This window comes from Loxodonta africana, chromosome 8 (assembly GCF_030014295.1).
Source record: "Loxodonta africana isolate mLoxAfr1 chromosome 8, mLoxAfr1.hap2, whole genome shotgun sequence".
NCBI classification, from domain to species: Eukaryota; Metazoa; Chordata; class Mammalia; order Proboscidea; family Elephantidae; genus Loxodonta; species Loxodonta africana.
The window spans coordinates 98,164,859-98,191,583 of NC_087349.1; the positions used below are offsets into that span (position 1 = coordinate 98,164,859).

The following is a 26,725-nucleotide window of genomic DNA, read 5'->3' on the forward strand; positions in this document are numbered from 1 at the left end:
AGGAAGGTGAAGTGCGGGGCGTGAAACTTGGCTTTGCCCTTCTATGGCATACACCACTCACGACTTGAGTGGTCGGAATTGTCACGACCTAGATTTCTGATAAACACAGGCAGGAAATGGGAAATTCGTGAGAATGTCGATCCACACTTTAATTTCAACAAGACTGGGTGGGAGGGGGTGGGAGGAATTAGTTCTCTGCACCGTACGCCTGCGTTAAAAGGCGCTAGCACTTATAATGAGATTTACGGATGTCTCTGCCTTGCTGTCGTTGAGTCCTGTGTGAAGGTCAGCTCTTCAGCACTTCGGGCAGGGAGGCTGTGGAGCCAGGGGTTATGGCACCACTCAGGCTAACACTCCAGAAGCTGCCACCTGTCCACACTGTCCGTGAGGAAGAAAGGTGCCAGGTGATGGCAGAGTAAGCTTCATGGATCTGGGGCAGTGTCCTCTGCAGGGGCCTCTTGTCACACAAAACAGTCACTCAGACTCCCAAGGCTCCAGAGCTTTGCTAATTACTACTGATGGCCTTTTGTTCCCTCTGGATTTAATTCAGTGAAAAATCATATCCAGAAGCAGCTTGCCTCATGCTCTGTTCCATTGACTCACACCTGCCACCTCACTGTGTGGAGGAAGGCAGGGGTAGACTGCCCTCTGGCCTCTGGCCTTCATACTCAACTCTTTGGATCTGGGACCAGTGAGCAGACAGGCTGGGTCAGGGGGTGCTCAGAGAAATTCTGGATGTGAATGTCGCCTTCATTTGGGGACTGCCATCTTCTGTGAGTCTACTGATGAATTAACTGAACACAAGAGTCAAGTTTGATACAACATACTTTCGGTATACAGTATTGACTGCCATTCCTTATATTGTTTTGATATAACCTGCCTCATTTGGCCATTTTGCCTAGAATTTCTCACCTGACATTGTCAACCATCAAGCTATTTCTCACTCTCATGGGGTTCCTCTCTCTGGCTCCGCAATCTATCCAGGTTATCTGGTGGGCAAAACATTTTGACTAAAGGCAACAGAACATAATTTGGCATGTGTGTGTGCTAAGAGGAGCCCTGGTGGCACAGCGGTTAAGTGCTCAGCTGCTAGCTGGAAGGATGGTGCTTCTAACCCACCAGCTGCTCTGCCGGAGAAAGATGTGGCAGGCTGCTTCCATAAAGTTTACAGCTTTGGAAACCCTATACAGCACTTCTAGTCTGTCCTACAGGGTCACTATAAGTCAGAATTGACACGGCGGCAACAGGTTTTGTTTGGTTTTGCCTTCTTCAGTCGGCCATAACTTTCTGGCCCCAATCTATTTTAACGGCATTATTGGCCTATAATTTTCCACCCCATTTTCTTTTCTCTGTCCCCAGCAATGCTATACTTTGCATTCAGCGTTTCCCAATCAGAGCAGGCTCCTTCATATGTCGAAGTCCCTGGTGCCTTTTCACATGCTATCCCTCTCTCCTCCTGGAATGTCTTCCCCCTGCTTCTGCCTGGTCTACTCTTTTTCGAAGCCCAGGTCAACTCTTTTTCAACTCTCCCAGACTCTCCTCCTCCATGTTCAAACTTACTGGGACATAGACAACACCGAATGTTAGTTATCTGTTTATGCATAAGTCTTCCTTACCGGACACCCCAGGGCCAGGGGCCAGGTTGTACTTATCTTCGGATTCCTAAGCACTTGGCACAGGCCTGGTACCAGAAGACTGCTCAGTGCATTTACTGAATGAATGAATGATGAATGCAGTGAATCTGAAAAAAGGGCTTTTGGACTAAGACCAAGTTTTTCAAGCTGATATTAGGACACCAGCTTCTAGTATAGTCTGCTTCTTATTTTGGCCTTAAAAGTCACACTGGAAAAATGTCAGTTGGATTCTGGCACACAGTAAGATGGAAGCTTCTCTTAATACCAAATATCCTCCTAACTCAGTCAGTAGGATCCGGGCAGATCTTTCCTTTGGTGAGTACGTGAGACAAGCACCATGAACGCCCACTTTATAAAACACAGCCACAAATCAAATTTATTTTATAAATTACAGAGCTTGAATTTAGAATCCTTAATCATTAAAAAAAAAATTCTTCCCATTGAATTTCCATCTACCCTTGACAATGCTTTTTAAGTCTCAGAAATTCATCATCCATCCGTCCGTCCGTCCGTCCGTCCATCCATCCATCCAATTTTCTATGAATGCCATGACAACAACAACAACAAAAAGTTGTGAAACATTAATCTACTCATTTTCTCAGTTTGTTGGTCTCCTTTACAGGAAGGGAAGAGGCCTCTCATACAGAAAGGTCAAATTCACCCACACATATCACACACGTTTCAATGAGGTCATGATCTCCACACCTGTTTTGACACTGGTAATTTGTGTCTTCTTTTTCTTGGTTAGCCTGGCTAGAAGTTTATTGATTTTATTGATCTTTTCAAAGAACCACCTGTTGATTTCATTAATTTTTCTTTTTTTTGTTGTTTTCAATTTTGTTGATTCTACTCTATTTTTAATTATTTTTTTTTTTCCTTTGCTGTCTGTAGGCTGAAATTACTCTGCTTTCTCTAGTTTCCTATAGTGGAAACTTGACTTACTGATTTTAGATCTTTTTTTGTTTTCTTATACATTCAATGCTATAAATTTCCCTCTAAGCACTGCTTTCATTGCATCTTACACATTTTGATAAATCGTGTTTCCATTTTGGTTTGGTTCAAAATATTTTCCAATTTCTCTGAGACTTCTTTGAACCACGGTTTATTTAGAAGTGTGCTGTTTAATTTCTAAATATTTTGGAACTTTTCTGTTATTGATTTCTAGTTTAATTCCAATGTGGTCTAACAATATACTTTGTGTAATTGCTATTCTTTTGCATTTATAAAGGAGAATTTAATGGCCCACAGTGTGGCCTATCTTGGTTAATGTTCCACATCAGCTTGAGAAAAATGCACATTCTACTGTTATTGGATGGATTATTCTATAGGTGTCAATTAGTTCAAATTGATTGATGGTACTGTTCAGGTCATCAAAGTCCTTACTGATTTTCTGCTTGCTTGATCTGTTGATTACTGGCAGAGGGGTGCTGAATTCTCCAACATAATAATGGATTTGTCTGTTTCTCTTTTCAGTTCTATCAGTTTTTGCTTCATGTATTTTGATCTCTTGTTAGGTACATGCTTGTTTAGGATTATTATGTCTTTCTAGAGAATTTACCCCTAAATATTCCTAAATATTTCCTTTGTTCTGAATTTTCTGCTTTCTCTGAAGTTAATACAGCTACTCCAGCTTTCTTTCGATTACTGTTATTATGGTATATCTTTCCCCATCCCTTTATTTTTAACCTATCTGAGTCTTTGTATTTAATGTGGGTTTCCTATAGACAATGTATAGTTGGCTGTTATTTACTTTTCCAAGGAGTCCCTGGGTGGTGCAAATGGTTAACACTCAACTACTAACTGAGAGGCTGGTAGTTTGAACCTACCCAGAGGTATCTCAGAAGAAACGCCTGGTGTTCTTCTTTCAAAAAGTCAGTCATTGAAAGCCTTATGGAGTGCAGTTCTACCCTACACACATAGGATCACCATGAGTTGGAATCAATTTGATGACAATGGATTTGGTTTGGTTTGAAATTTACTTATCCACTCTGACAATCTCTGGCCTTTAAATGGTGTATTTAGAGCATTCACATTCAAAGTAATTATTTATATAGCTGTGTTAATCTCTACCATGTTTGTAACTCTTTTCTATGTGCTGCATTTGTTCTTTGTTTCCCGCCCCCCCTTTCTGCCTCCTCCTCTTTTGAGCATTTTACACGATTCCATTTTATTTCCTCTCTTAGCATATCAATTATACCTCTTGAAAAAATTTTTTAGTGGTTGCCTTAGAGTTTACAGTATACATTTAAAATTAATCTAAGTCTACTTCCGGCCAATACGGTGCCATAGACAGAAGCACCATGCCATCCCTCCACAGCAAAGACCTGAAAAACTAAGTAAAACAGAGATAAACATCATTCCTGGAACCTGAAGTGTCAAGTAAAGAGATGAGGAACTCAGCCAAGCACTGACTGGACTAAGAAACTGAGGGAGGACAGAGGGTGATGAGAGATACATGCAGAGGGCCCCATCAGCTAATGCAGCATGGATCCACCATCTTGGACTCCTGTTGGGGATTGGCAGACAGGGAGCACGGGAAAGCAGCGTCACGGAGCTCCCAGCAGGAGGCAGAGCACCCGGTAATGAGCGATACACACTTTCCTACCCTCTATTCTCTCCCCGCTTCTCTGCCTCCCAGCTTCCTGGCTGGCTGCAGTTGCTTAGCTGGCCAGGAAGTGCAGTGTCTGTGCCACTTGGATTTGACCCACCCACGTCAGAGATTGGCAGACAGGGAGTATGGGAAAGCAGCTTCACGAAGTTCCCAGCAGGAGACAGAGCACCCGGTAATGAGCAATATACACTTTCCTAACCCTCCCCTTCTCCCTCCCTCTGTAGCCACCTCTGCTTCCCACCAGCCTCAGTCTCTTGGCCAGGAGGCAACTGCTTTGGCTTCAGAATGCTTGGATTCACCCTGCCCACACTGGCCAGGCCCCTGAGCTGGTGCTGGTTCTTTCTGACTCTTTTGGTTTCTTCTACGCCTCCTACCACCTCCCCCTCCTTTCTCCGGAATGCCTGGCTCCATGTGCCATCTTTGCTTCTTCTTGAAAGGCTGTGAAGCCATGCTTGACTGGGGAACCACTCCCCTGGCACACAACTGCATGCAGGGATCTGGTGGGATCCCTGGGGATTTTTTTTCCCCCTTGTTTTGCTTTGTTTTGTTTCGTTTGTTTTTCTTTTTGCAGCTTGGGAGACCCTTCTAGCTGGGCTGCACTGCACGGCTTAGGAACCACTCTCCCAATCTGTGCAGCTGCCTAGTGACATCTATACCCGCTCTAGCCAGGCTATACTATGCAGCCTGGGAGCCACATCCCCGATCTTGGCAGCCCTACCGGTGGGACTTTGAGACTCCTGGGGGCTTTTATTTTCCAAATATCTATCTAGTTATTTTTCTTCTTTCTTTTTCCTTTTCTTCATTTCTCAGTTTCTCATCTCTCCCTGCAACTGCAAGCTCCCTTAGCATTCTTCTTTTTTTTTTCTTTCTTTGCTTGTTTGTTTTTGGCTCCTGTTTCTCTCTCCTCTTTCCCATACTCCTATTAGCTCCACACATTACAACCTCCCCCCTCTTTCCTGCTTACCTCCACTGTGCACTGAATATAACACCCCCGAGCAGCATAGGTACAGTCTACTGGAATCTGCCCAGCACTGATTCCTGGCCTAACCTGTCGGCCCTGGTACATGCCACAAACAACCCATCCCAGTGCCTCTCCTCCAGCTGGACCTGCCCTGCTGTACGATAGCTGAATGACTGACCCTGCCATTGGAGAAGGAGTTGAAAGGTTCTGTGACTACAGATGAACAAATAACAAAGAACGTGCAGCTTGCCTGCTCAGACATAAACAAATAAAACAAAAAAGCAGGATGAAACAAACAAATCTACAGTCAAGAAACAAAGAAAATAACTACTGAATGTCCCAAAGACAGCAGACAATATCAAAACGTAAAAAAAAAACAGGACAGGATGGTTCCAGCAGGCATCCAAAATAAAACACCAGATGACTTTCCAGTAGAAGAAAAGACATTAGAACTACCTGACAAGGAATTCAAATCTCTAATATTCAGAGCAATCCTAGAGCTGGAGCAAAAAGCAGACAAAAATGAGGAAAAAAGACAAACTTATGGAAAAGGCACAAAAACTCATGGAAAATACAGACCAAAAAAATGGAACAATTCGGGAAAGTAATACAGGAACAAAATGCCAAAATAAATTCACAACTAGAAATCATACAAAAACAACAATTAGAAATCCAAAAGATAAACAACAAGGTTTCAGAAATGGAGTGTCATAGAAGGGCTAAGGAAAAGGTTCGAAACAATGGAAAAGAGAATCAGAGAAACTGAAGACAAACACTTGGATACAACTCTGTTTGAGGAAAAATCAGAGAAAAGAATAAAAAAAAACAAAAAACGAAGAAACCCTTAGAATTATGTGGAATACAATCAAAAGTGAAAATTTGTCAGTAATTGGCGTTTCAGAACAGGGAGAGAAAATGGAAAACGCAGACAGGATCATTGAAGAATTGCTGACAGAAAACTTCCCTAATATCATGAATGATGAAAAGCTGACCATCCAAGAAGCTCCACAAACACTATATAGGATAGACCCCAAAAGAAAAACACCAAGGCATATCATAATCATACTCGCTAAAGCCAAGGACAAAGAAAAATCCTGTGAGCAGCTCAAGAAAAACAAAAAGTCACATACAGAGGAGAAATAATCAGACTAAGCTCTGATTATTCAGCAGAAACCATACAGTCAAGAAGGCAATGGGATGACATATATAAAACCCGGAAAGAAAAAAATTGCCAACCAAGAATAATACATCCTGCAAAACTTTTGTTCAAATATGATGGTGAAATTAGGACATTTCCAGATAAACAGAAATTAAGGGAATATGTAAAAACCAAACCAAACTTAAAAGAATTATTAAAGGGAGTCCTTTGGTCTGAGAACAAACAACAACAGACCACAGCCTGAATCTAGGACACAAGATTGTACCAGCCAGATACTAACCTAGGAAATGAACTCTCAAGGACTATCCAAAACCAAAACAACTGCAACAGGGAACCAGAGAGGTTAATCTGTAAATGACAACAATGTCAGAACAATGAAAAGGAATAAATAGTATAGGTATAGAATTTTCTAATGGAGAAGAAGGCAAGGCAATACCAAGTAATAATAGACTGGTTCAAACCTAGGAAGATAAGGGTAAATTTCAAGGTAACACAAAGAAAGTTAACAAACCTACTCATCAAAATAAAGAAAACATAAAGTCTCAATAAAAACAAAATCTACAAAAACAAAAGAAATGAAAAAGAAATCCACAAACAAAAGCAACTCAGCACAGAAGAGTAAGAGGAACAAAGAAAATGTTAAAACCCAACCCAGTGCCATCGAGTCGATTCCAACTCATAGTGACCCTATAGGACAGAGTAGAACTGCCCCATAGAGTTTCCAAGGAGTGCCTGGCGGATTTGAACTGCCGACCCTTTGGTTAGCAGCCGTAGCACTTAACCACTACAGCACCACAAAAAAAGCACACAAAATGACAGCAATAAACTCACACCTATTTTTCTATCAATAATTACACTGAATGCAAATGGCCTCAATGCACCCATAAAGAGACAGAGTGACAGAATGGATTAAAAAAACAGGATCCATCAATATGCTGTCTATAAGAGACATACCTTAGAAACAAAGACGTAAATTTATTAAAAATCAAAGGATGCAACGCTAAAGATGATGAATCTGTGAAGTATCTCATAACATGGATGCATCTGAAGGACATTATGCTGAGTGAAATAAGTCAATCGCAAAAGGACAAATACTGTATGAGACCACTACCGTAAAAACTCATGAAAAGGTTTACATACAAAAATAAACAATCTTTGATGGTTACAAGGGAGGGGAGGGGTGGAGATGGAAAAAACACTTGACAGACAATAGATAAATGGTAACTTCGATGAAGGGTAAGACAGTACACAATTCTGGGGAAGCCAGCACAACCTGTACAAGGCAAGGCCACGGTAGCTCCATAGAAACATCCAAACTCCCTGAAGGACTGAAAGGCTAGGCTGAGGACTATGGGGACCATGGTCTCAGGGAACATCTAGCTCAACTGGCATAACATCGTTTAAAAAGAAAATGTTCTACATTCTACTTTGCTGAGTAGAATCTGGGGTCTTAAAAGCCTGTGAGCAGCCGTCTAGGATACTCCACTGGTCTCATTCCTTCAGGAGCAAGGAAGAATGAAGAAAACTAAAGACATAAGGGGAAAAAAAAAAAAATGGACCACATCTACCAAAGCCTCCGCCAGACTGAGTCCAGTACAACTAGATGGTGCCCAGCTACCACCACTGACTGCTTTGACAGGGATCACAGCAGAAGGTCCTGGACAGAGCTGGAGAAAAATGTAGAACAAAATTCTAACTCACAAAGAAAGACCAGACTTGGTGGCCTGACAGAAACCCTGAGAGTATGGCCCCCAGACACCCCTTCAGCTCAGTAATAAGGCCACTCCTGAGGTTCATCCTTCAGCCAAGGATTGAACAGACCCATGGAAAAAATTAAGACTAAACGGGTGCACCAGCCCTGGGGAAGGGACTGGAAGGCAGGAGGGAACAGAAAAGCTGGTAATAGGGAACCCAGGGTTGAGAAGGGAGAGTGTTGACATGTCATGGGGTTGTTAACCAATGTCATATAACAACATGACTTCTAAATGTTTGATGAGAAACTATTTTGTTCTGTCAACCTTCATCTAAAGTTCAAAAAAAAAAATATATAAACCAGAAAAAATAAATATAAGTCTACCTTCGATTAACACTATACAGCACCACGTGTAGAGCAGGAATCTTATCCCAGAGTATCCTAATCACACCCTCCTGTCACTGTGACTTTGCAGTCATTCATTTGCTCACTTATCCTTATGCTATAATTTTCCAGTACACTGTTAATATTATTACTTGAAACAGTTATCTTTTATAGCAACTGGAAATAAGAAAAAAAACAATATTTTTATTTTACTTTAATTTATTCCTTCTCTGAAACTTTTCCTTTCTTTACACAGTTCCAAATTTCTAACCCATATGATTTTTCTTCTGCTTAAAAACTTTTTTTTTTTTTAAACTTATTTAACATTTTTTTTTTTTTTTTTTTTATGGAGCAGGTATACCGACAATGAATTCTCTCAGGTGTTGTTAGTATGACCAAGTCTTTATTTCTCCTCCACTACTGAAAGATAATTTCACTGCATATAGAATTCTTTTTTTTTTTTTTAGTAGAATTGTAGGGTTTTTTTTCTTTCAACACTTTAAAAATTTCACTCCACTCTCTTCTTGCTTGCATAGTTTCTGATAATAAGTCTGCTGTCATTCTTATCTTTCTTCTTCTATAGGTAAGACATCCACCCCCCCCTTTAGCTCCTTAAGATTTCTTCTTTGTCTTTGTTTTTTTGCAACTGGAATACGATATGCCTAGGTGTAATTTTTTGTTATTTGTCATTTTTTGTGTTCTCTGAACTTCCTTGATTTGTGGTTTGATATCTGTAACTAATTTTCCAAAGTTCTTGTCCATCATTACTTCAATATTTATTCTTCTTTGTTCTCTTTCTTTTCCTTCTGGTATTCTATTTATGCATGTATTCTACCCTTTGCAACTGTCCCATAGTTTTTGTTCTTAGTGTTCTGTTTTTTTTTTTTTTTTCTCTCTCTTTGAATTTTAGTTTGGGAAGTTTCTATTGACCTATCTTCAAGTTCACTGATCCTTTCCTTGGCCATGTCAAGTCTACTGATGAACCCATTGAAGGTATTCTTCATTTCTGTTAAAGTGTTTTTGATTTCTAGCATTTCCTTTTTTTTTTTTTTTAAAGAGTTTTCATCTGCTTACATTACCTGTCTGTCCTTGCATGTTGTCTGTTTTTCTGTTAGAGTCTTTAACATATTAATCATCAAACAACAACAAAAAAGCCCAAACCTGTTGCTATGGAGTTGATTCCAACTCATAGCAACCGTATGGGACAAAGTAGAACTACCCCATAGGATTTCCAAGGAGCAGCTGGTGGATTTGAACTGCCAGCCTTTCCGTTAACAGCCTAGATCTTAACCATTGGGCCACCAGGGCTCCAGTATCTTAATCACAGTTATTTTAAATTCCCTGTCTGATAATTGCAACATATGTATTATATCTGAGTTTTGGCATGTTTTGTAATTTTTTTTGAAAGCCAGATATGTTGTACTGGATAAATAGGAACCGAGGTAAATAGGCCTTTTCTGTGAGGATTTATGTTAATCTGGTTGGGTGCTGGGCTCTGTTTAATGTTTGCTATACCTATAGGTGCATGAGGCTTCAAATTCATCTAGTGTCTTTGCTTTTGTTTCCTTTCTTGACTTTGTGGTTCCCTAAGTACTCCTACTCAGAGAGAGCCTGTGTCTTACAGATCTTTCAGTTATAATCCACTATTATACTAGAGTCTTACTGGTGTGGTGGTAAGGTATGAGAGAGGAGCAACATTCTATAATCTTCTGATTAAATCTCAATCTTTTAGAGGGCTTGCATCTCAGGGCTCTGACCTTCACAAGTGTTTCTCCAGTAGTATACCTCTGTACTCACTCCCTCATCCTTTCCTGACTGCAGTGTTTCCAATATATTTCCTTGAAGTCCTGACCCCTGTTGACTATGCCCACCACTCAGGTGGGACAGGAAGGCTAGAGGGGGCTTCAGTATGTGCATTTCCCTTCTCCAAGCTGAGCTAAAACTCGGAAGAACAGGACTTTGTTATCGAGAAGCCTTTGGAGTATTTAACAATTACTCTTCTCCTCCTTCTGCCAAAACCACAAGGGAATCTTTCTCATATCTTCACCATGAGAAACTGGTGGGGTTTCTCCAGGTAAAGCCCATGAAATTATGGGTACTTCTAAGACTACAGCCTCCAGGACTTTCTCCCTCTCACACTCAGCCTCTAGCAATTTGTCAAAATTGCCATTTAAATACTTCTACCAACTTATAACTCCAGTGGTTTCTGCTCCAGGTAAGCAAATCTCAGCTGTAATTCTCTTTATGCACCTGACTCTCTGTTATTTTGGGATGTGATCTGCCCTACCACCTCAGTTCTCTGATAGGTCCAAAAAAAGTAATTGAATTTTAGTTTTTCTAGGCTTTTCTGGTTGGAAAAACAGAACTGATGACTCCCAAGCTCTTTACATATTGGACCTGAAACCAGAAGTCCCTCCATACCTGCTTTACATAATTCTCTGGGTCTTTACTCAGAGCACTTGAGACTTGGAAGGCTGCTTCACTGCCAAACATACTCTTCCCAGCTTTCTCTGACTTACGGACTCCTGTTGCTACAAATTTCCTCACATTGTCTCAGGCTCAACTCCAAGTGTTGGTATAACCATGGAGACCTAAGCTGGAAATGAGCACAGCCAGCACTCCTCAAGATTATGCAGGGAACACCTCATATGCAGAGCATATGGTAATCCCTGCTGATGTTGAAGGAAGTCAGCCCTATAGGAGGTAAGTCATGCAAGCTGTGGGGCTTGCTGCTACAGTTAAGGATGCTCCTTTGGAATCTGCTAAGCTGTAGAATTCGGTCTCCCCACATCATGGAGAAGAGAGCAGTGGACACTCCCACAGGTGCAGTGAAACAGTTGACTCATAGGCTCCAGACACCTAGCCTTACAACATTATGCTTGTATGTTAAGGGCTTTAATGATAGACGGTGTGACAGGCTTAAAAAGTAGGAATTCACATGGACTTGAGGTGAGTTATACTTATGTAACTTAAGAAGCAAAGATGTGCCATAAGCCTCCTTGGCCATATCTTCTTCACTCTGTCTCCCTGAATAGTACTTTCATAGTACCTGTTTTTCTTTAGCCACAGATAGGGCTATCCTGTGAAGACCTGATTCCCATTTGTCTTTCTTCAGAATGTTTGAAATTGTACAGCAGGGACTATTGACTTTAACCCTGAATGATAAGTGGGACATGCATAATTTTGGCATTTCTCTTAGATGCTTATACTGGACAGTAAAGATGCTTTATTTATCTATGGCATATTTTTGGTACCAAGATCTCTGGAACACCCAGATGCATCTGAACACTTCTGCTCAAGGATGGACACTATGTGTTCCAAGATGGCAAGAGGTATAAGCAAGGGATTGGCTCTCTGAGAGCCTCCCACTCCTCTGAAAGGAAAAAATACCTGAAAACTGGGAGCAAAGCTAATTCTTCCATCTCTTCAGAAAATGCCCCCCCCCGCCCCCACACCCTCTGTAATGGAACATGGGCTGTCATGGTGATGGTTGGTAAACTCGAACAGGACGGGGAAAGATGTTGCAATGTTGAGTAAGCATAAGCAATATACACCTTTGAGGGAAATTTTTCCTTTAAGTTGGGTTTCATATATTTCACAGCCTGCTTTCTACAATGCTGAAGGATATCGGGCTCTTAAAGTTTGCTAAGATTTTTTTGAGTCATCTGGTCTCTGCCTTTCCCAGGCTTCACTGATACCCTGGGAAGGATACTACAGGGGTGATCACAGCAGGAGAAAATGAAGGAGATTGGGGTGGAGGTGTGGGAAAGGAGAATATGCATATAAATGGGAGGTTAAAAGAAGCACAGAGAATGGATGGAGATGAGCAGAGAAGGCTTGAGAGGGATCTGGATGACATTAGTGAGAGGGCAATCTCAGGTTTGGAAGGAGATAGGAAGTGAAAAAAGGGAAGAGACATGGGGATTAGAAAAGTGATCAGCGAGGGAGGGAATAAAGGTCCAAGATTTAAAAGGAATCAGGAAAGAGGAAAAAGGAGAGTTAAGTGAGATACCTGTGACTGGGCGCGCACACACACACACACACACACACACACACGCATGCATACATTCATTGCTATTAAAGTCTCTGCACTGTACAGGCGGAGCTATTTGAAATAATACGAAAATCATACCTTGTTTTGTTTAAGGGCACCTTTCTCTTTCATATGAGGGCAGTCCTTTCCCGTCACTACAGCTTTGATATCTGCCACCGGCACTGTAATTCACAAAAGAAAATGAAAGTAACTAAACCATATGAAAGCGTCAATGCCAATAAAGAAGTAGGACTAAGCATTGAATCTACTACCAGAGTTGCCATTCCCAGAAATTACTGCAGAGAAAAGTGCTCAAAAAGAGGACTGGAAATTAAAATATATTGTAGTAAAAAGCATTGTTGGAGGTGGAAAGAGGCTATATCCATAAAAAGAGTTTGGTTCACAAATACCTTAAAAAAAAAAACCAATATAGTATTGTTAAAAGTGATAGCAACAGAAGCAGCGGTAGTATCAATAGTAACAGTTAAGTTATAGCAGTACCAGTATCATGGCCTCTATGTGCCAGGAACAATGCCAACTGATTTGCATTTATTATCATCTCTTTCTATAGTATCTAAATCTATTTGGTTTCTGAGATTTTGATAATAAGAGAAAGCAGCTCTATCTAGAAATATTTGTCCGAATCTAAACAGATCTGAAATCTCATTCTCCAAAATCTTGCTCTCCACCATCTCACTTAATTCTTACAATTCTGTAAGGCAGGTTTTACTACCTCTACTTCACAGACAAGAAACTAAACTCAATTAAATAGCTTGAACATTCTTTTCTGACAGGGAAATGAAAGCTGGTGTCCATCTTGGAAATTCTGGGAATAATGCAGTTGGATAAAATGATGTTATCTCATGTCTTACTCAGGACATGGAAGATGATAAGAAAAGATGTGGAAATGATTGTGCATTTAAACCTTGTTAAGATCACCCGAAGAGAAGGTAGTAGGATGGTTTGGAACCTTGATTAAAAAAATGTAAAGTCATCCTTGTCCCACTCCGATCCTTAATCCTTCATTCCAACAAGGACTGTGAATCCAGGGGCCCAAGTGAACTGGCTTGGCTTTTCCAAAGTTAGGATCTATGGGAGTTTTGAGCAATCAATTCCATACTCTCCCTGAATGAGAAAGATAATGAAGATTTCAAAAGTATAAGTTTACATACTTTATTGGGGAATTGGTTTGTGGGGTTGATATTTAGATGAAGATAAAATTATAGAATATGTAGATTATTGTTGTTGTTAGGTGCCATCAAGTCAATTCTGACTTATAGTGACCCTATGTACAACAGAATGAAACACTACCTGGTCCTGTGCTATCCTCATAATCATTGCTACGCTTGAGCCTAATACAACAGGAAGAAAGGCCCCTTAAAAGTTAACACTTTCCAGGGAGCCTAAAATTACTAAGAACTTTGTCCAAATGTGTTGACACTGCTGGAGTTCTAGAGTCCTCTCTCACCCTGTAGAAGAATGGGGATGCTGTGACGAACCCTTCAGAAAACCTCTGCAGGCTCCCCTGCTATCTTCTCCACCATGTCTACTCCTCTAGCTTGCAGCCCCTGATTTTAGACCACTTTATTAGACATTAGAAAAAAAAAATTTATTTTTATTTTTATTAGACATTATGGTTGCTCACTAGTATCTGGCTTTCCTTTTCTTCTGGGAACACGGAAGACTCTACTTCCCAGCGACCTTTGCAGTTAGGTGGGGTCATGTGATTAGTTCTGGCCAACGAAATGTGAGAGGAAGTGCCATGTCTCTTTTCTAGGCCGAAGCAGTGAAAAGCACGTGTCCTCTAGCCTCTCTCTTCCCCTGCTGCAGAGACGAAGAAGCAACATGTTTCAGATGCTGGAGCTATGGGATGGCAAAGTAGCTATCGGTCTGTGTCCCTAAGCAACTGTGTGGAGGGGTCCTTTGTCAACCCATGTAAGTTATGTAATGAGAGTAAGAAATACACTTTGTTGTGCTAAACTGTGTTGTAGCAAAATGCAGTAATGTAGCCTATCCTGACTGGTTCACCTCTTTACTTCAGACCCTCTCCCACCTTTCTGCCTGGCCCCTTTGGACTGGCATCTTCTTATACGTAGTCCCCATGATTCCTGAACCTCTCTTTGACCCTGAACACTGACTTAAGTTCTCCTTAAATCAATTTTCATAACGAAGTATCAGCCCTGTTCCCCTTCAAAGGCCAGTCTGGCTGCCTACTCACTAACCTGGGAGGAGACATTTGGGCGCTTGGGGAAGTTGGTTTACTTTTCAATAGAAAATCCACCATCAAAGTGACTTTGTGATATCATTAGCATATCAATTTATAAAAACATTCTCAAGTTTCAATTGAAGCTTGAATCACAATTGCTTTGTATGAGTCTTTTGTAGTATAATATATGACATGGTCAGTGAACTAGAGAGAGTGTTTACCATCTATAAATAGGAAGTCACCCACTGGCTTTGAAAATGCTTCACATAGAATGGGACAAGAGTAATTCACATGTTTGTCATGGGGCAGTCATCAGAATCTCTAATGGGAGGTTTTTGGAGGCAAAAAGGCCCTTTTCCACTGGGCTTTGTGGCAGTACATGTTTTATGTTTTTTATATTCATTGTCCCCTGTCAAGGAAACAAGCTGCGATATCGCTCATAGGATGCTAGCTGAAAAGAAAATACAGAATACTAAAAATACGGTATGGCTTTTAAAGGTTGCTCTTTGCATGGTTTCTCTCAAGATGCACTAGATTAGTCATGGGAGAGTTGAAGAGCAGAATCAGATGAGCCCGAATCACCACTCTCAATCCTACACTCTAAGGAGGAGTGGGGTCTCTCCATGACTTCGAAGCCAAGCTGGTGTATAGTTCAGGCCTTTCCGTGTGGGAGCAAATACAGACCCAGGGACCAGTGAGATGGGAATAGGAGGTCACCGGTGAAGGAAGCACCCCCCCGCCGCCATCTCCCAGGCATGGCCTCATTCCTTACCATGCTTTTTTTGGTTTGAACTGGATTGAGACTATCTAATTCATCACTCTCATTTTACAGATGGGAAGACTGAGGCCTGAAGAGAGGAAATAAATTATGCAATGTCACACAGCTAGTGGGAGAGGGAGCAGGGGCTGGTGCTCTTCCTTCTACTCCATGCTCCCATGCTGGGTCATGATTTCTCCCTATGTTTAGAACGTGTCAGTACCCCAAATTATGCTGAACACAGCCCCAAATGTGGTTATTACTTAATATATGCTCAGGAAACTCTTGGGTTGCTAATACCTGAGGAAAGGGCTTTAACTGTAATTTAAAATAAAAATGCCGTTGAAAAAGTAAATGTGGCTACCACAATACATACAGTTTCAGCTTTGAGCACTGGGAGCCAAGCTGAGGCAGAAATCACCTGCAGAAAGCAGCTGCTAAGCCGTGAGCACTTGCAGCGTGCAAGCCTGTACTAGAAAAGTTCTTGTGTGTAGAGATAAGGAGGAGAGACAGGCTGATCTCAGCAGTCTGGTTCAGTGAAGAATCTGGCCTCTAACCCAGCAGGGCAGCACAGAGTGGAGGCAAGGGCTGTGCATTGGGATCGGGGAGCCTGGGTTTGAATTCTAGATCCATCTACTGGCTGTACTACTTGGGGTTTGACTTCTCTGAGCCTCCAAGCCTCCTTTGCAATATGGGGCCATAATACACTCTTATCTGATTGGATTGTTCTGAGAATTAACTCCTTGTGTTGGTGTCAAGCTCACTGTTGGCTTTTAATCTAGGCAGGACAGAGGAGTGCGTATAAATCTGGGACACTAACTCAGGTGGTTACTAAGTCTGTGACCTTAAACAAGTTACTTAAGGAAAATCTGTTTTCGTATCTGAAAAATAGGGACAATGATATCCACCTCTTCAGGCTGTTGAGAGAACAGTTTATGTAAAGCTCTTAGCACAGTGCCTGGCATATAGTAAACCAAACCAAAACCAAGCCCGTTGCTGTCTAGTTGATTATGTCTCATGGCGACCTCCCATGTTATAGAGTAGAACTGCTCCATAGGATTCTCTTGGCTGTAATCTTTATGGCAGCAGATTGCCAGGCCTTTCTTCTGTGGTGCTGCTGGGTGTTCTGTCAATCTCTAGGTTAGCAGTTGAGCACTGAACTGTTTGTACCACCCAGGGACTCTCTGGCATATAGTAAGAGCTCAATAAATGTTATTGGTAATTATTATCATTACCAATAATCAAAGTTAATTCTCTCTGCAGATTGAAGGGTTTAATTATTCGGTGTGCTTCAACGGTCCAAATCGCCCACTTTGCCTCTCTGTGTGAGTACAACAGGATTAATCTCCTTACATGCTCGCGGGCAAGGCTGTTCTTCTCCTCCTCAGCTCCTTTGATGTGGGAGTGAGAAACACTGGCCTAGATTCTTTCAGAGGGAGGCAATGAAGGGCCTGGAGCACATTGGAAAGCAGGGAATGTTTAGTGGGGGTGAGGACTGCCTGTAAGCCCACGTGGCGGGGGAGGGGGAGGTCTGGGTCCAATGGGGGATGGAAGCAGACAAGGATTTGCAAGGGCCGTATTTCCTAACAAAAGGAATATGAAAAGAGAGATTTCCTAAACCTTCAGGGAAGAAGATAGCCAAGGAGAGGCCCTTGATCTTACCGGCACTAGCCATATTAAGAGAATTCAATTACCCTATTTGATTCATCAATAGCTCAATATCCTTCACTGATTAACTCAAGGGGGTAGATGACAATTTTCCCTGTGGTCTCAAGAGCGGGCAGTGTACAAGGCTAGAGCAATGGCACTTAACATTAATTAAAGGAATGTCTCCTTTTTCTAGTGGAATGGGGTTTCTGACTTTTAAGGGCTCCAAAAGAGTGGCTATTTTGCTCTAGGCAGAATGAAGAATTGGAATTAAATGCAAACCAAGTGGCCAGTATGAAGCAGCAAACCTTTGTTTCCAGGCCAGGGACCCTCTCATCTCAGGCACATTATAGCTCTATTTTACTTCATTACATGAACACACTTATACTTATGTAATTTTACCCACATATTCATGTACCTACCCATTCACATGTACACGCCTACACTCTCAGCCACACAAGTGTGCATTCTTGCTGTATCTTGCCATGAATACACTGTTAACGGAGCAGCCCTCTGGAACTCTGCAATACTTCAGAGGTTGTAGAGGAGGGGGGTGGAGAGGAGTTCTGAGGGCACTCTCGGGAGGTACTCTTGGCAGGAGCCAGCATCACTGGGGGCCATCATGGAAAGTCGTTTTGGCTTCATGCAGCTTTGACCTTGCTCTTCTCTTAAAGCCACCCTGGCAAGTTGGCCTCCCCTCCTAGGTTCCCTGGCATCAAGATTCCTGGTTCCTGCCAGTTAGTTTTATCCTTGGAGTCTTGGAGTGAGGGCCTTAGTAGGGCTGGGGGGCATTGGTTTGATGAAGGCCTAGGCACCATCCCTATATAAGGCTCAGGTCCTGTCCACCCCTTGAACTTTTTCTAAGACCAGGGTGACTGATTTTCTAAGCAACAAGACCAGTTAGGATGAGAGGGCACCATATAAAATATAACAATTTTTTTTTAAATCAAGGGCCTATCTTTGGGTAGAGAAATGGATTCTATTCCTATAAATATAGGGATAAAGAATATCCCCAGTGAATGGGAGAGCAGATCCTCTGGGTCTCATGGGGAAGTAATGAATCAAGCTGCACTCTTTCTGCCCAGAGCCCTTTCCCCAGCCGCTGATCAAGTGAAGAGGCTGTGGAGAATTTCTATAGAGCTGCTGGTAGCTGCTGTGACCATCGCTAAGCTCTCTTTTCATTTTACCCCGCAGAACAGTGATTCCAAACCGCTGGCCTGTGAATTGGCCCTAATTCACGAGACACTTTTCACGATTTCGTAATAGCAAGTAGAGGAAAATGAGGACACTGGTGTGAATTTTTCATAAAGCTAATTGAATGCAGTAGAAGGGACTGGCCTTTATTCCAAGATTAGGTCCTTCTTACTCTTTTGATGATCAAGCATCCTTTCTTTTATGAAAGGATTGTGGTATTAAATTTTAGTCAGATTTTTTTTTTAATATCCTTATTTGCCAAAATTGAAAGTTGGCAACCCTCTATCAATTTGATTTTCTTTCTTTCTTTTTTTTTTTTACTTTTTACTTACTGATGAAAGGCAAAGTTAGAGGATCGCCATGTAGAGTATAGGGCAATATCTAGCTCAGAGATCACAGGGCCCCAGACCCAGAGGTTCTGATTCAGTAGATCTGGGAGTGGGGCCTGAGATTTTGCATTTCTATCAAGTTTTTGGAATCCCTGAGTCACTATGAGTCGCAATTGACTCGACGGCAATGGGTTTAGTTTTTTGGGGGCCTGAGTGGTACAAAAAGTTGATATGCTCAGCTGCTAACCAAAAGGTTAGAGGTTCAAGTCCACCTAGCAGACCCTTAGAAGAAAGGCCTGACAAGCTACTTCTGAAAAACCTACCACTGAAAACCCTTTGAAGTACAGTTCTACTCTGACACACATGGGGTGCCATGAGTTGGAATAAGCTCCATGGCAATTTTTTTTTTTTAAAAAACATGTTCTCAGGTGATGCTGGTGCTACTGGCCAGGACCACAGTGTGAGATCCACTGGTCTAGCCTGTCCATGCTGGGATGTGGAGGGCCTTCTGAGAGCTATGGTAGGAGTCCTTGCCTATAGGCAGGGCTGTGTGGACTCAGTCCCAGGCTCTCTGCAGTGGTGAATTTCAGATTTCTTTCTCCCTTGCTATAGTGCCAACAAAGTAGGCTGGAGGCAGTTCTATGGAAGGAAACAAGGACATTTGCTGAACGAAATGATACTACAAAGAACAGACTGCCCCATTTTTAAGCTGGGGGAAGAGAGTATGTTCCAGGCTCTCTGCCTGATAATGTCAGCATGGAGTCTGGCTGTGTCAGGAAATTTCCCACTCATGATTTATTTTCGCCTTCAATATCTGCGAGCTGTAAGAAAGGCAGTCCAGATTTGATTTCGATGGGCCCTGGGGTGACAGGAGGGGAGGTGCTAGGACTCGAGGGTAAGGATTCTGTCTGGGACATGCTTATCTGACTCACTACAACCTCAATGTGACTTTCAAAGGTTATTTAAAAGTTTTCTCACTCTTTGATTTTTCTACCTGGGATATTCCCTGAGGTTATGTTTATATTATTTCTCTTCCAAATCAATTTATCGACTTTGTGTATTTTAATCTTTGTCCCCAGGAGAAAGATGTGGCAGTCTCCTTCCATAAAGATTTACAGCCTTGGAAACCCTATGGGGAAGTTCTATTCTGTCTATAGGGTTGCTATGAGTTGACATCAACTCAGTGGCAGTCGGTTTGGTATAATACTTTGTAGGAGTCCCTGGGTGGTACAAATGGTTAATGTGCTTGGCTGCTTACTGAAAGGTTGGAAGTTCGAGTCCACCCAGAGGCACCTGAGAAGAAATGCCTGGCAACCTACATCTGAAAAATCAGTCATTGAAAACCCGATAAAGCACAGATATACTCTGACACACATGGGGTCGCCATGAGGTGGAGCAAACTCGGCGACAACTGGTTTGGTGTTTTGGTATAATACTCTGTATCTTAACACGGTCAGAAAAAACAAAACAAAACAAAACCAAAAAGCTGGCACCTGGCTTGCTGTTGGATTAAAAAATCTAGCATGTTACCAGTTCTTCAAAAGCATACATGTTAAAACAGACAATGTATGGCAATAGCAAATAAATAGCAGTAATATGTAATTCAGGTAATGTTTCACAAATAAAATGTAATTGATCATAAATCTTCAAAGTGTCTGAGCTGCTTCTTTACAGTAAGTTAGCCGTATTTGGATCTGCCATTAGCTCTGCATCTTAACTATGTGATACATTAAACTATAATGAGTAAATGAGGCAGAAATCAAGCATGCAATTCATGGGAAATTACTTGGGATCACCATAGAAAGACTATCTATAGGATTAAGTTGGTATTGCTTCTGCTTGTTGAAAGTACCTGGATAAGTAACGCCAAAGTGGCCATTTGAACCCTAGGTTTACATCTTTCAGGGAAGATACTGAGAGCACTTCTAGCACGTTCCCCTCAGCTCAGCCCAAGCCCCACATCCACCAGGTCTCACACTTGATGACAACACACAGGCCGAGATTTAACATGACTAGACGAGACATGCCCACGGGGCTTACGCAGGTAGACAGTTCTTCTGCATATTTTCTGACCAGAAAACAAACAAACGACCAAAAATCAGGCCTCCTACACAGGAGAGCCACTTACATTTGTCCTGCAATGAGTCATGGGGCACTTCTCCCTGAGGGCTTTCTTCCAAGTCTCCATAATGCAGGACCTTGTGATTTGGGGAAAGCCGACAATACCAAAACTTGTCTGAGGAAAAAAAACACACACACACAAGATTACAAGGTGAGTGATTCTGGTTTCCAAAAATAACATCCTTATTTCTTAATACCCTTGCCTGGAGGAAAAAACAATTCATTTGATTTGGGGTCTGCCAGAATATTACTCGGCCATAAAGAGAAATAGAATCCTGATACATGCTACAACATGGATAAACCTTGAAAACATTATGCTGAGTGAAATCAGTCAGTCACAAAAGGACAAATATTGTGTGATTCCACTTACAGGAAATACCTAGGATAGCGAAGTGTACAGAGACGAAAATTTGTTTACTTGTAGTTACCAAGAGTGGGCAGGAGGGAGGGAAAACGCAGATATCCCTGATTAGGGCACAGTGTGCTTCTGTCAAGGGTGATGTGAAAACTGGAAAACGGATAATTGTAATGGTTGAACAATGCAACAAACATAACTAATGCCACTGAATTGTGCACATGAAAAATGCTAAAATGGCAAACTATTTGTTACATATATATTTACCACAATAAATTTTTAAAAAGAATTAATTCTAGGGCTCAGGGAAGAAAGACCCCTTTCGATTTTGACATTTAATTAGTGCCTGTCCCGCTTAATATAAATTTGGTAACCACTGGGAAAATTATTAAATCCTTCAAGTTCAATGGCAATAGGTTTTCTGAGGTGGCAGTTGCCAGAAAGTCTTCTATCATTACCTACAATCACTAAGGGAGCTATTCCTTACCCACTTAGGTCTGACCAAAAGGGAGACATATAGGAAAAACAGCTTTTTTGGAACTTTTGCCTTCTACTTTCTCCTCTGAAATTTTAAGATTGTTGAGATGGCTGTGATTATATTAGTCACCTCGAAACATGGAGCTTCTACCCCTGAAACTAACACTCACACACAGTCAGTGCAGGGTAAGGATGCTAATGGAACATACAGGGGTTGGAATTCATGAGGAAATTATCTAAGTAATTCAGGAATTTACCCAAAGAATGAGGACATTCACAATCATTTTTCTCACTAACTCCTAGAGTTTAGTCCTCAGAATAGATATGACCAGGAACTTACGATCATTCTTGTGAATAACTCCCTCAACTTTATTCCTTCTGCCCCCAGACGTAACAAAAAATTATGAACACACCCATGAGGTAGGGAGAAGGAGGCAAAGACCACTTTTTATAGATGTGGAACCTGAATGGTAACAGCAATCTTTGGCTGTTTTCAAGGCTCAGCTTAGACTCTGCTTCCTCCAGGAAGCCCTCTTCAGTCACTGCAGCTAGAAGGACTTTCCCCATCCCCCGAGCTGCTACGGCATCTGCTTTGGCTTGGACTGGGATTACTGGGTTCCACATGTCAACCACCCTAGTATTCCGCATTATGTGCCACAGACCCTAGCTAAGCAACCTGTCCTAGTGGGTGTACTAGGAACAATCACTGGTCGGGGAAGAGGACTCCAGGATAACATCAGCTCTGGCAGTACAGAGAAGACAGTCACTGTCTTCCTAATCACACTGTCCCAATCCCTTGGCATGGTGCCTGGCATATAGAAGTTGCACAGTTGGTGCTGGCAAAATTGATAAATTAAGGCTAAAAATGCTCAAGGTACAAAGCATCTATTACCTGTAAGCCCTTCTGTACTGTCATGGGCAGTTGGCCAACTCTGTGGTCTCAGTCACAAACAGTTTTGGAAGTACTCTGACTATAAAGCTCTCCAAAACACTTTAAGAAAAGCGCTGTTTTTTCCCATCTGAAATTGCTTTCTCTGCAGAACCAGTTTTAACTATGATTCTTTTAAAAGGAAAAAAACAAATTTTGAAAATGAAAATAAAAGCCACACAAAACTGTCCATACGTCATTCCCAGAAGGAAAGTGCTTCTGTGACTTCTATCTTCTTCATCTACAAATGGGGCTTTGGAATTCCTGACATGTAGCCAGAATATGGCAATAAATGTATCTAAAAGAATCTGAACTCTGCTGGAATGATTTGAGAGGATAAAGTTATTTTATGGTTAGGAAAACATCTGGACTTGATAAATCTTCAAAATTATGCTTTATATATACCAAACACGGATCATTTTACTGGGAGAGCATTTCAAAGGGAGGGAACACAGCTATTCCCTGAATAATTCACACCCATTTTAACTGGGATAATGTGTCATCATTTTTCCATGAGGAGGCCGCATTTGTGGATTTGACTTGCAATTCACAATAACTAGTTCCAAAGGAGTTGGCCATGCTTTGACCTTGAGTACCAACAGTGCTTGTGATGGAGCCTCTTGTGGGTCTGGCATGACAGGCTGCAGTGATTCCTTTTCCCCTAAAGGATCTTTTGCCTCCTCTAAATAGCTTGTGATGACCACAAAGCCAGTTGGAGCAGCTGTTATCTCCAAAGTGGGATTTTTGGCTACGTGAGTGACTAAAGGGTGATAGAAAGCCAAGAAGAAGGTCAGCAGAGATATGCTGCTTGGACATGCTGGTCTTGTTCTGAGTAAGGTCTTAGCATGTTCTTTATAGGAATCCCTTGCTTCTCAAGCTGGGGTAAACTCTTGAGGTTAGTAGTGGGACTTGAAGCCAAAGGATCAATAAGGCACAATCAAAGATCAATTAGTTGGGGTAAGGAGAAATTAAAAAATTTAATTGGTACACAGATATATTATAGAGTAAAACATACAATTTATATTTATTTGTAAGATAAAATATCAAAGTTCAAAGAAATTTTGCTGCTTATATTCTTTTAGGGTCAGTTTATTCAAGAAGTCCCTGGGTGGTGAAAATGGTTACGGTGTTCGGTTGCTAACTGAAAGGTTGGCTGTTTCAGTCCACCCAGAGGTGCCTCGGAAGAAGGGCCTGGTGATCAACTTCTGAAAGGATCAGCCATTGAAAATCCTATGGAGCACAGTTCTACTCTGACACACGTGAGGTTGCCACGAGTCAGAACTGACTGGATGGCAACTTTTTTTCCCCCTAAATTTTCAGTGAATATTCACAGAGTGCCTACTATGCTCATAGCACTCAACTGGGTGTAGCAAAAACATCATTAAAATGAAAGGTAGACATGAAAGACAAAGCCAAGAAGCTCTTAACAGCAGCTAAGAGAAAGATGGTAGAAACAGGTGTTTGCAGACCAGTAGGTCTGGGAAGGAGGGGGCAGGAACAAATCAGGAACTCTGAGTGAGAGGGGAAAATATGAACCCGGAAGGTCTCTTGTGTGATATAGCCTCACATTCAAAAACTACTAGAGGACAGTGGCTATTTATCAGAGTTCCAGGAGGCAAAACAACCACTCTCCTTGCAAGGCTGCAGTCAATGTTTGTTTAAAAGAAACATGGAAGGCTGCCCAGAAACGTGTCATAAAAATATCTGGTGCATAGCTGACAGAATTGCCTCTTTCCAGAATTTAAGATTTTCTTGATTTTTATCGCACCACTTGGCCCTGGTTTTCCTCCTTCTTCTGGCTAATTCTTCTCTTATCCTATATGTTATGGATTGAATTGTGTCCCCTCAAAATTCTGTGTTGTAAACCCTCATCCTTATACCTGTGGATGTAATCCCATAGGGTTCTTTGTTATGTTAATTGGGCCATGTCAGTGTAGAGTGTGTTTTAAGTCATTCACTTTTTAAGATATAAAAGAGCAGATCAGGCATAGAAGAAAGCAAGCACAAATGGGGGAAGACAGATGTCACACCACATGAAGATGGCCAAGGAACCAAGGAACAGAAGCTGAAAAGAGACAAGGACCTTCCCCCAGAGTTGACAGGACAGAAAGACTTACCCTAGACCCAGTACCTTAAACTGGGACTTCTAGCCTCCTAAACTGAGAAAAATAAATTTCTGTTTGTTAAAGCCACCCACTTGTGGTATTTCTGTTGTAGCAGCTCTAGATAAGCAAGACACTATATAAGTTCCTCTTTCTCTGTCCATTATTGAAAGGAAGAGAGAAAAAAAGATAGGTGCACATTGCTGTAAGTGACACGGTCAACTCCACCTCATCAAATAGGAAGTCTTGAATGGATGGCAAAAAATTGTAAAAAGGGGCTGAAAAAACTTGAACAGGGTTGTCCTGACCCATAATCAAACGGGTGGATACTCAGCTGTTATCTCCCTCAGGATAGAAGCTAGCCCTTAATTTTGGGAAGGTTTTTTTTTTTTAGAGATGTGATAACTTGCTTATTTCTGTTTGAAAAGTTGTTGTTGCTGTTAGTTGCTCTTGGGTTTGGCCCTCAGCTCATGGCAACCCCATGGTATAAAATGCTGCCCAGTTGTGCACCAACCCTGTGATCACTTGCAAATCAAACCATTGTGAGACACTGATTTTCAGAAGTAGATTGCCAGGCCTTTTTTCCTAGTCTGACTTGGACTGGAAGCCCCACTGAAACCTGTTCAGCATCATAGCGACACACAAGCCTCCACTGACAGGTGGTGGCTGCACATGAGATCCATTGGCTGGGAATTGAACCTGGGTCTTCCGCATGGAAGGTGGGAATTCTACCACTTCACCATCGTTGCTTCCAGCTGTTATAAAGGAGAGCAGAACTGCTGGTTTCAGCCAGCCCGCACCAGCATGCTGGGTGAGACAGTCCCATGTCAGGTACCACCAGCAGCTTGATTTGCAGTTTATGTAATGGCAAGAAAAATGTGTACTTTCCTTTCAAAACCCAGCATGATATTACTAGCTCCTCAAACCCTCTGGGCAATGAGTAAGTGAATTGCGTCACTAAAAGCAATTAGCAGAAAGCAGTGAGAACATTATCAAAGATTGTTTCCTAGCATTTAAAGCAAAATAAGAGTTAACATGGAGGTCTTCCAGTCGATTATGGAGAAAAAAAAAGGAGAAGAGCATGTTAATAGCCATCTCTTCACCCCCTCCCCCCAAACACAGAGGCTCAAAATACAGAGACAATTTTGTGCTTCATTTCTTCTTTCTTTTCATGTATGTGTGCAAAGGATCAGAGGGAAAAGCTGGCTTCAAAGCTCATGGGCCTGGCAGAAAGCTCTCCAGGGCTGATTAAAGCTCTCCCTAATGTCACATAGCAGCCTTAGCTCTTAACCACTATACCACCAGGGCTCCATTCCTAACGTCACATAGATTATCCTGGAGCTAATGACTACTGACGACTCTAATTCTTGCTGTGCTGTGCAACAACAGAACCTTCTGCAATGATGGGCATATTCTATATCTGTGTTTTCCAATATCCAGAAAACAAATTTCTACTTTTACTTAATTTTAGTTGATTTATATAGTCACAGGTGGCTAGTGGCAACTTCATGGTACACAGCAGCCTGTATTCTGTCTCCATCAAGGCTGAACCGAGGTTTGGAGCTGGCCGCAGGTCTTTAGCGGAGATGGATGAGCTGAAGAACAGCTATCACTGGTGAGTGGGAAATGCTGCCCAGTCAGTGAGGCATGGGCACAGCAAGAACCAAGTCCTGAGTGGCTCTGCAGTGGCAGCAGATGGCCACCTTTGTCTTAGATGCGAGGTTCCCGGACAGCAGTTGGCTGTTTGAGAGCACAGAGGCATTTTCTAATACACTTCTTTACGGTACCTCCATTAGGATTTCATATCTTTCCGAGGTTAAAATGTGCAAAGTATTCAGTGTGAGGAAAAGGTCTGCTTCTTGCTTAAGGCTGAGTTTTTCCCAGGGAAAGCCTTAAGATATAAGGGACCCCAGAAATGTTTTTTAAAAGGCCTTCTTCCAGGTGTTGAGATTCAAGATTTTTCTATTGTTCCAGTAAAGGGAAACAGCAACTACAGAGGCAAAGGTTATTCTGCCTTTCAAATATACCTCACCTCACTGTATGTTCTTCAAAATGACAGTCACGTTTCATCTCAGAATTCTGCTTCCATGGAGACTGCTGTCTCTTATAATAGCTAAAGATGACTCCAGAGCCC

The 26,725-nt window shown here is 41.8% G+C and overlaps 1 protein-coding gene and 1 long non-coding RNA gene across 9 annotated transcripts in view; one reads left to right on the forward strand and one right to left on the reverse strand.

The window, feature by feature from the left end:
• ELMO1 (engulfment and cell motility 1) overlaps positions 1–26,725 on the reverse strand; it is a 644,335-nt gene that overhangs the window by 20,755 nt on the left and 596,855 nt on the right. For all 7 annotated transcript variants that reach the window (XR_010322758.1, XM_023544287.2, XM_003406936.4 and 4 more), the window contains 2 exons: positions 20,737–20,844; positions 12,575–12,657 (listed from right to left, as the gene is read on the reverse strand). Coding sequence is in view for 6 of the 7 variants with exons in the window: in XM_023544287.2 (XP_023400055.1) it covers positions 12,575–12,657; positions 20,737–20,844 (191 nt within the window). In the remaining variant the exon portion in view is untranslated. The remainder of the gene's footprint in view (positions 1–12,574; positions 12,658–20,736; positions 20,845–26,725) is intronic.
• The window catches only part of LOC111749712 (uncharacterized), a 41,164-nt gene that overhangs the window by 3,520 nt on the left and 10,919 nt on the right, over positions 1–26,725 (forward strand). Inside the window, exons 1-2 of one of the 2 annotated variants that reach the window (XR_010322764.1) lie at positions 12,651–13,425; positions 14,253–26,206. This is a non-coding gene — a long non-coding RNA (uncharacterized LOC111749712). Of the gene's footprint in view, positions 1–12,650; positions 26,207–26,725 lie in introns of those variants that run through there. The other variant, XR_010322763.1, reaches the window with a different exon arrangement.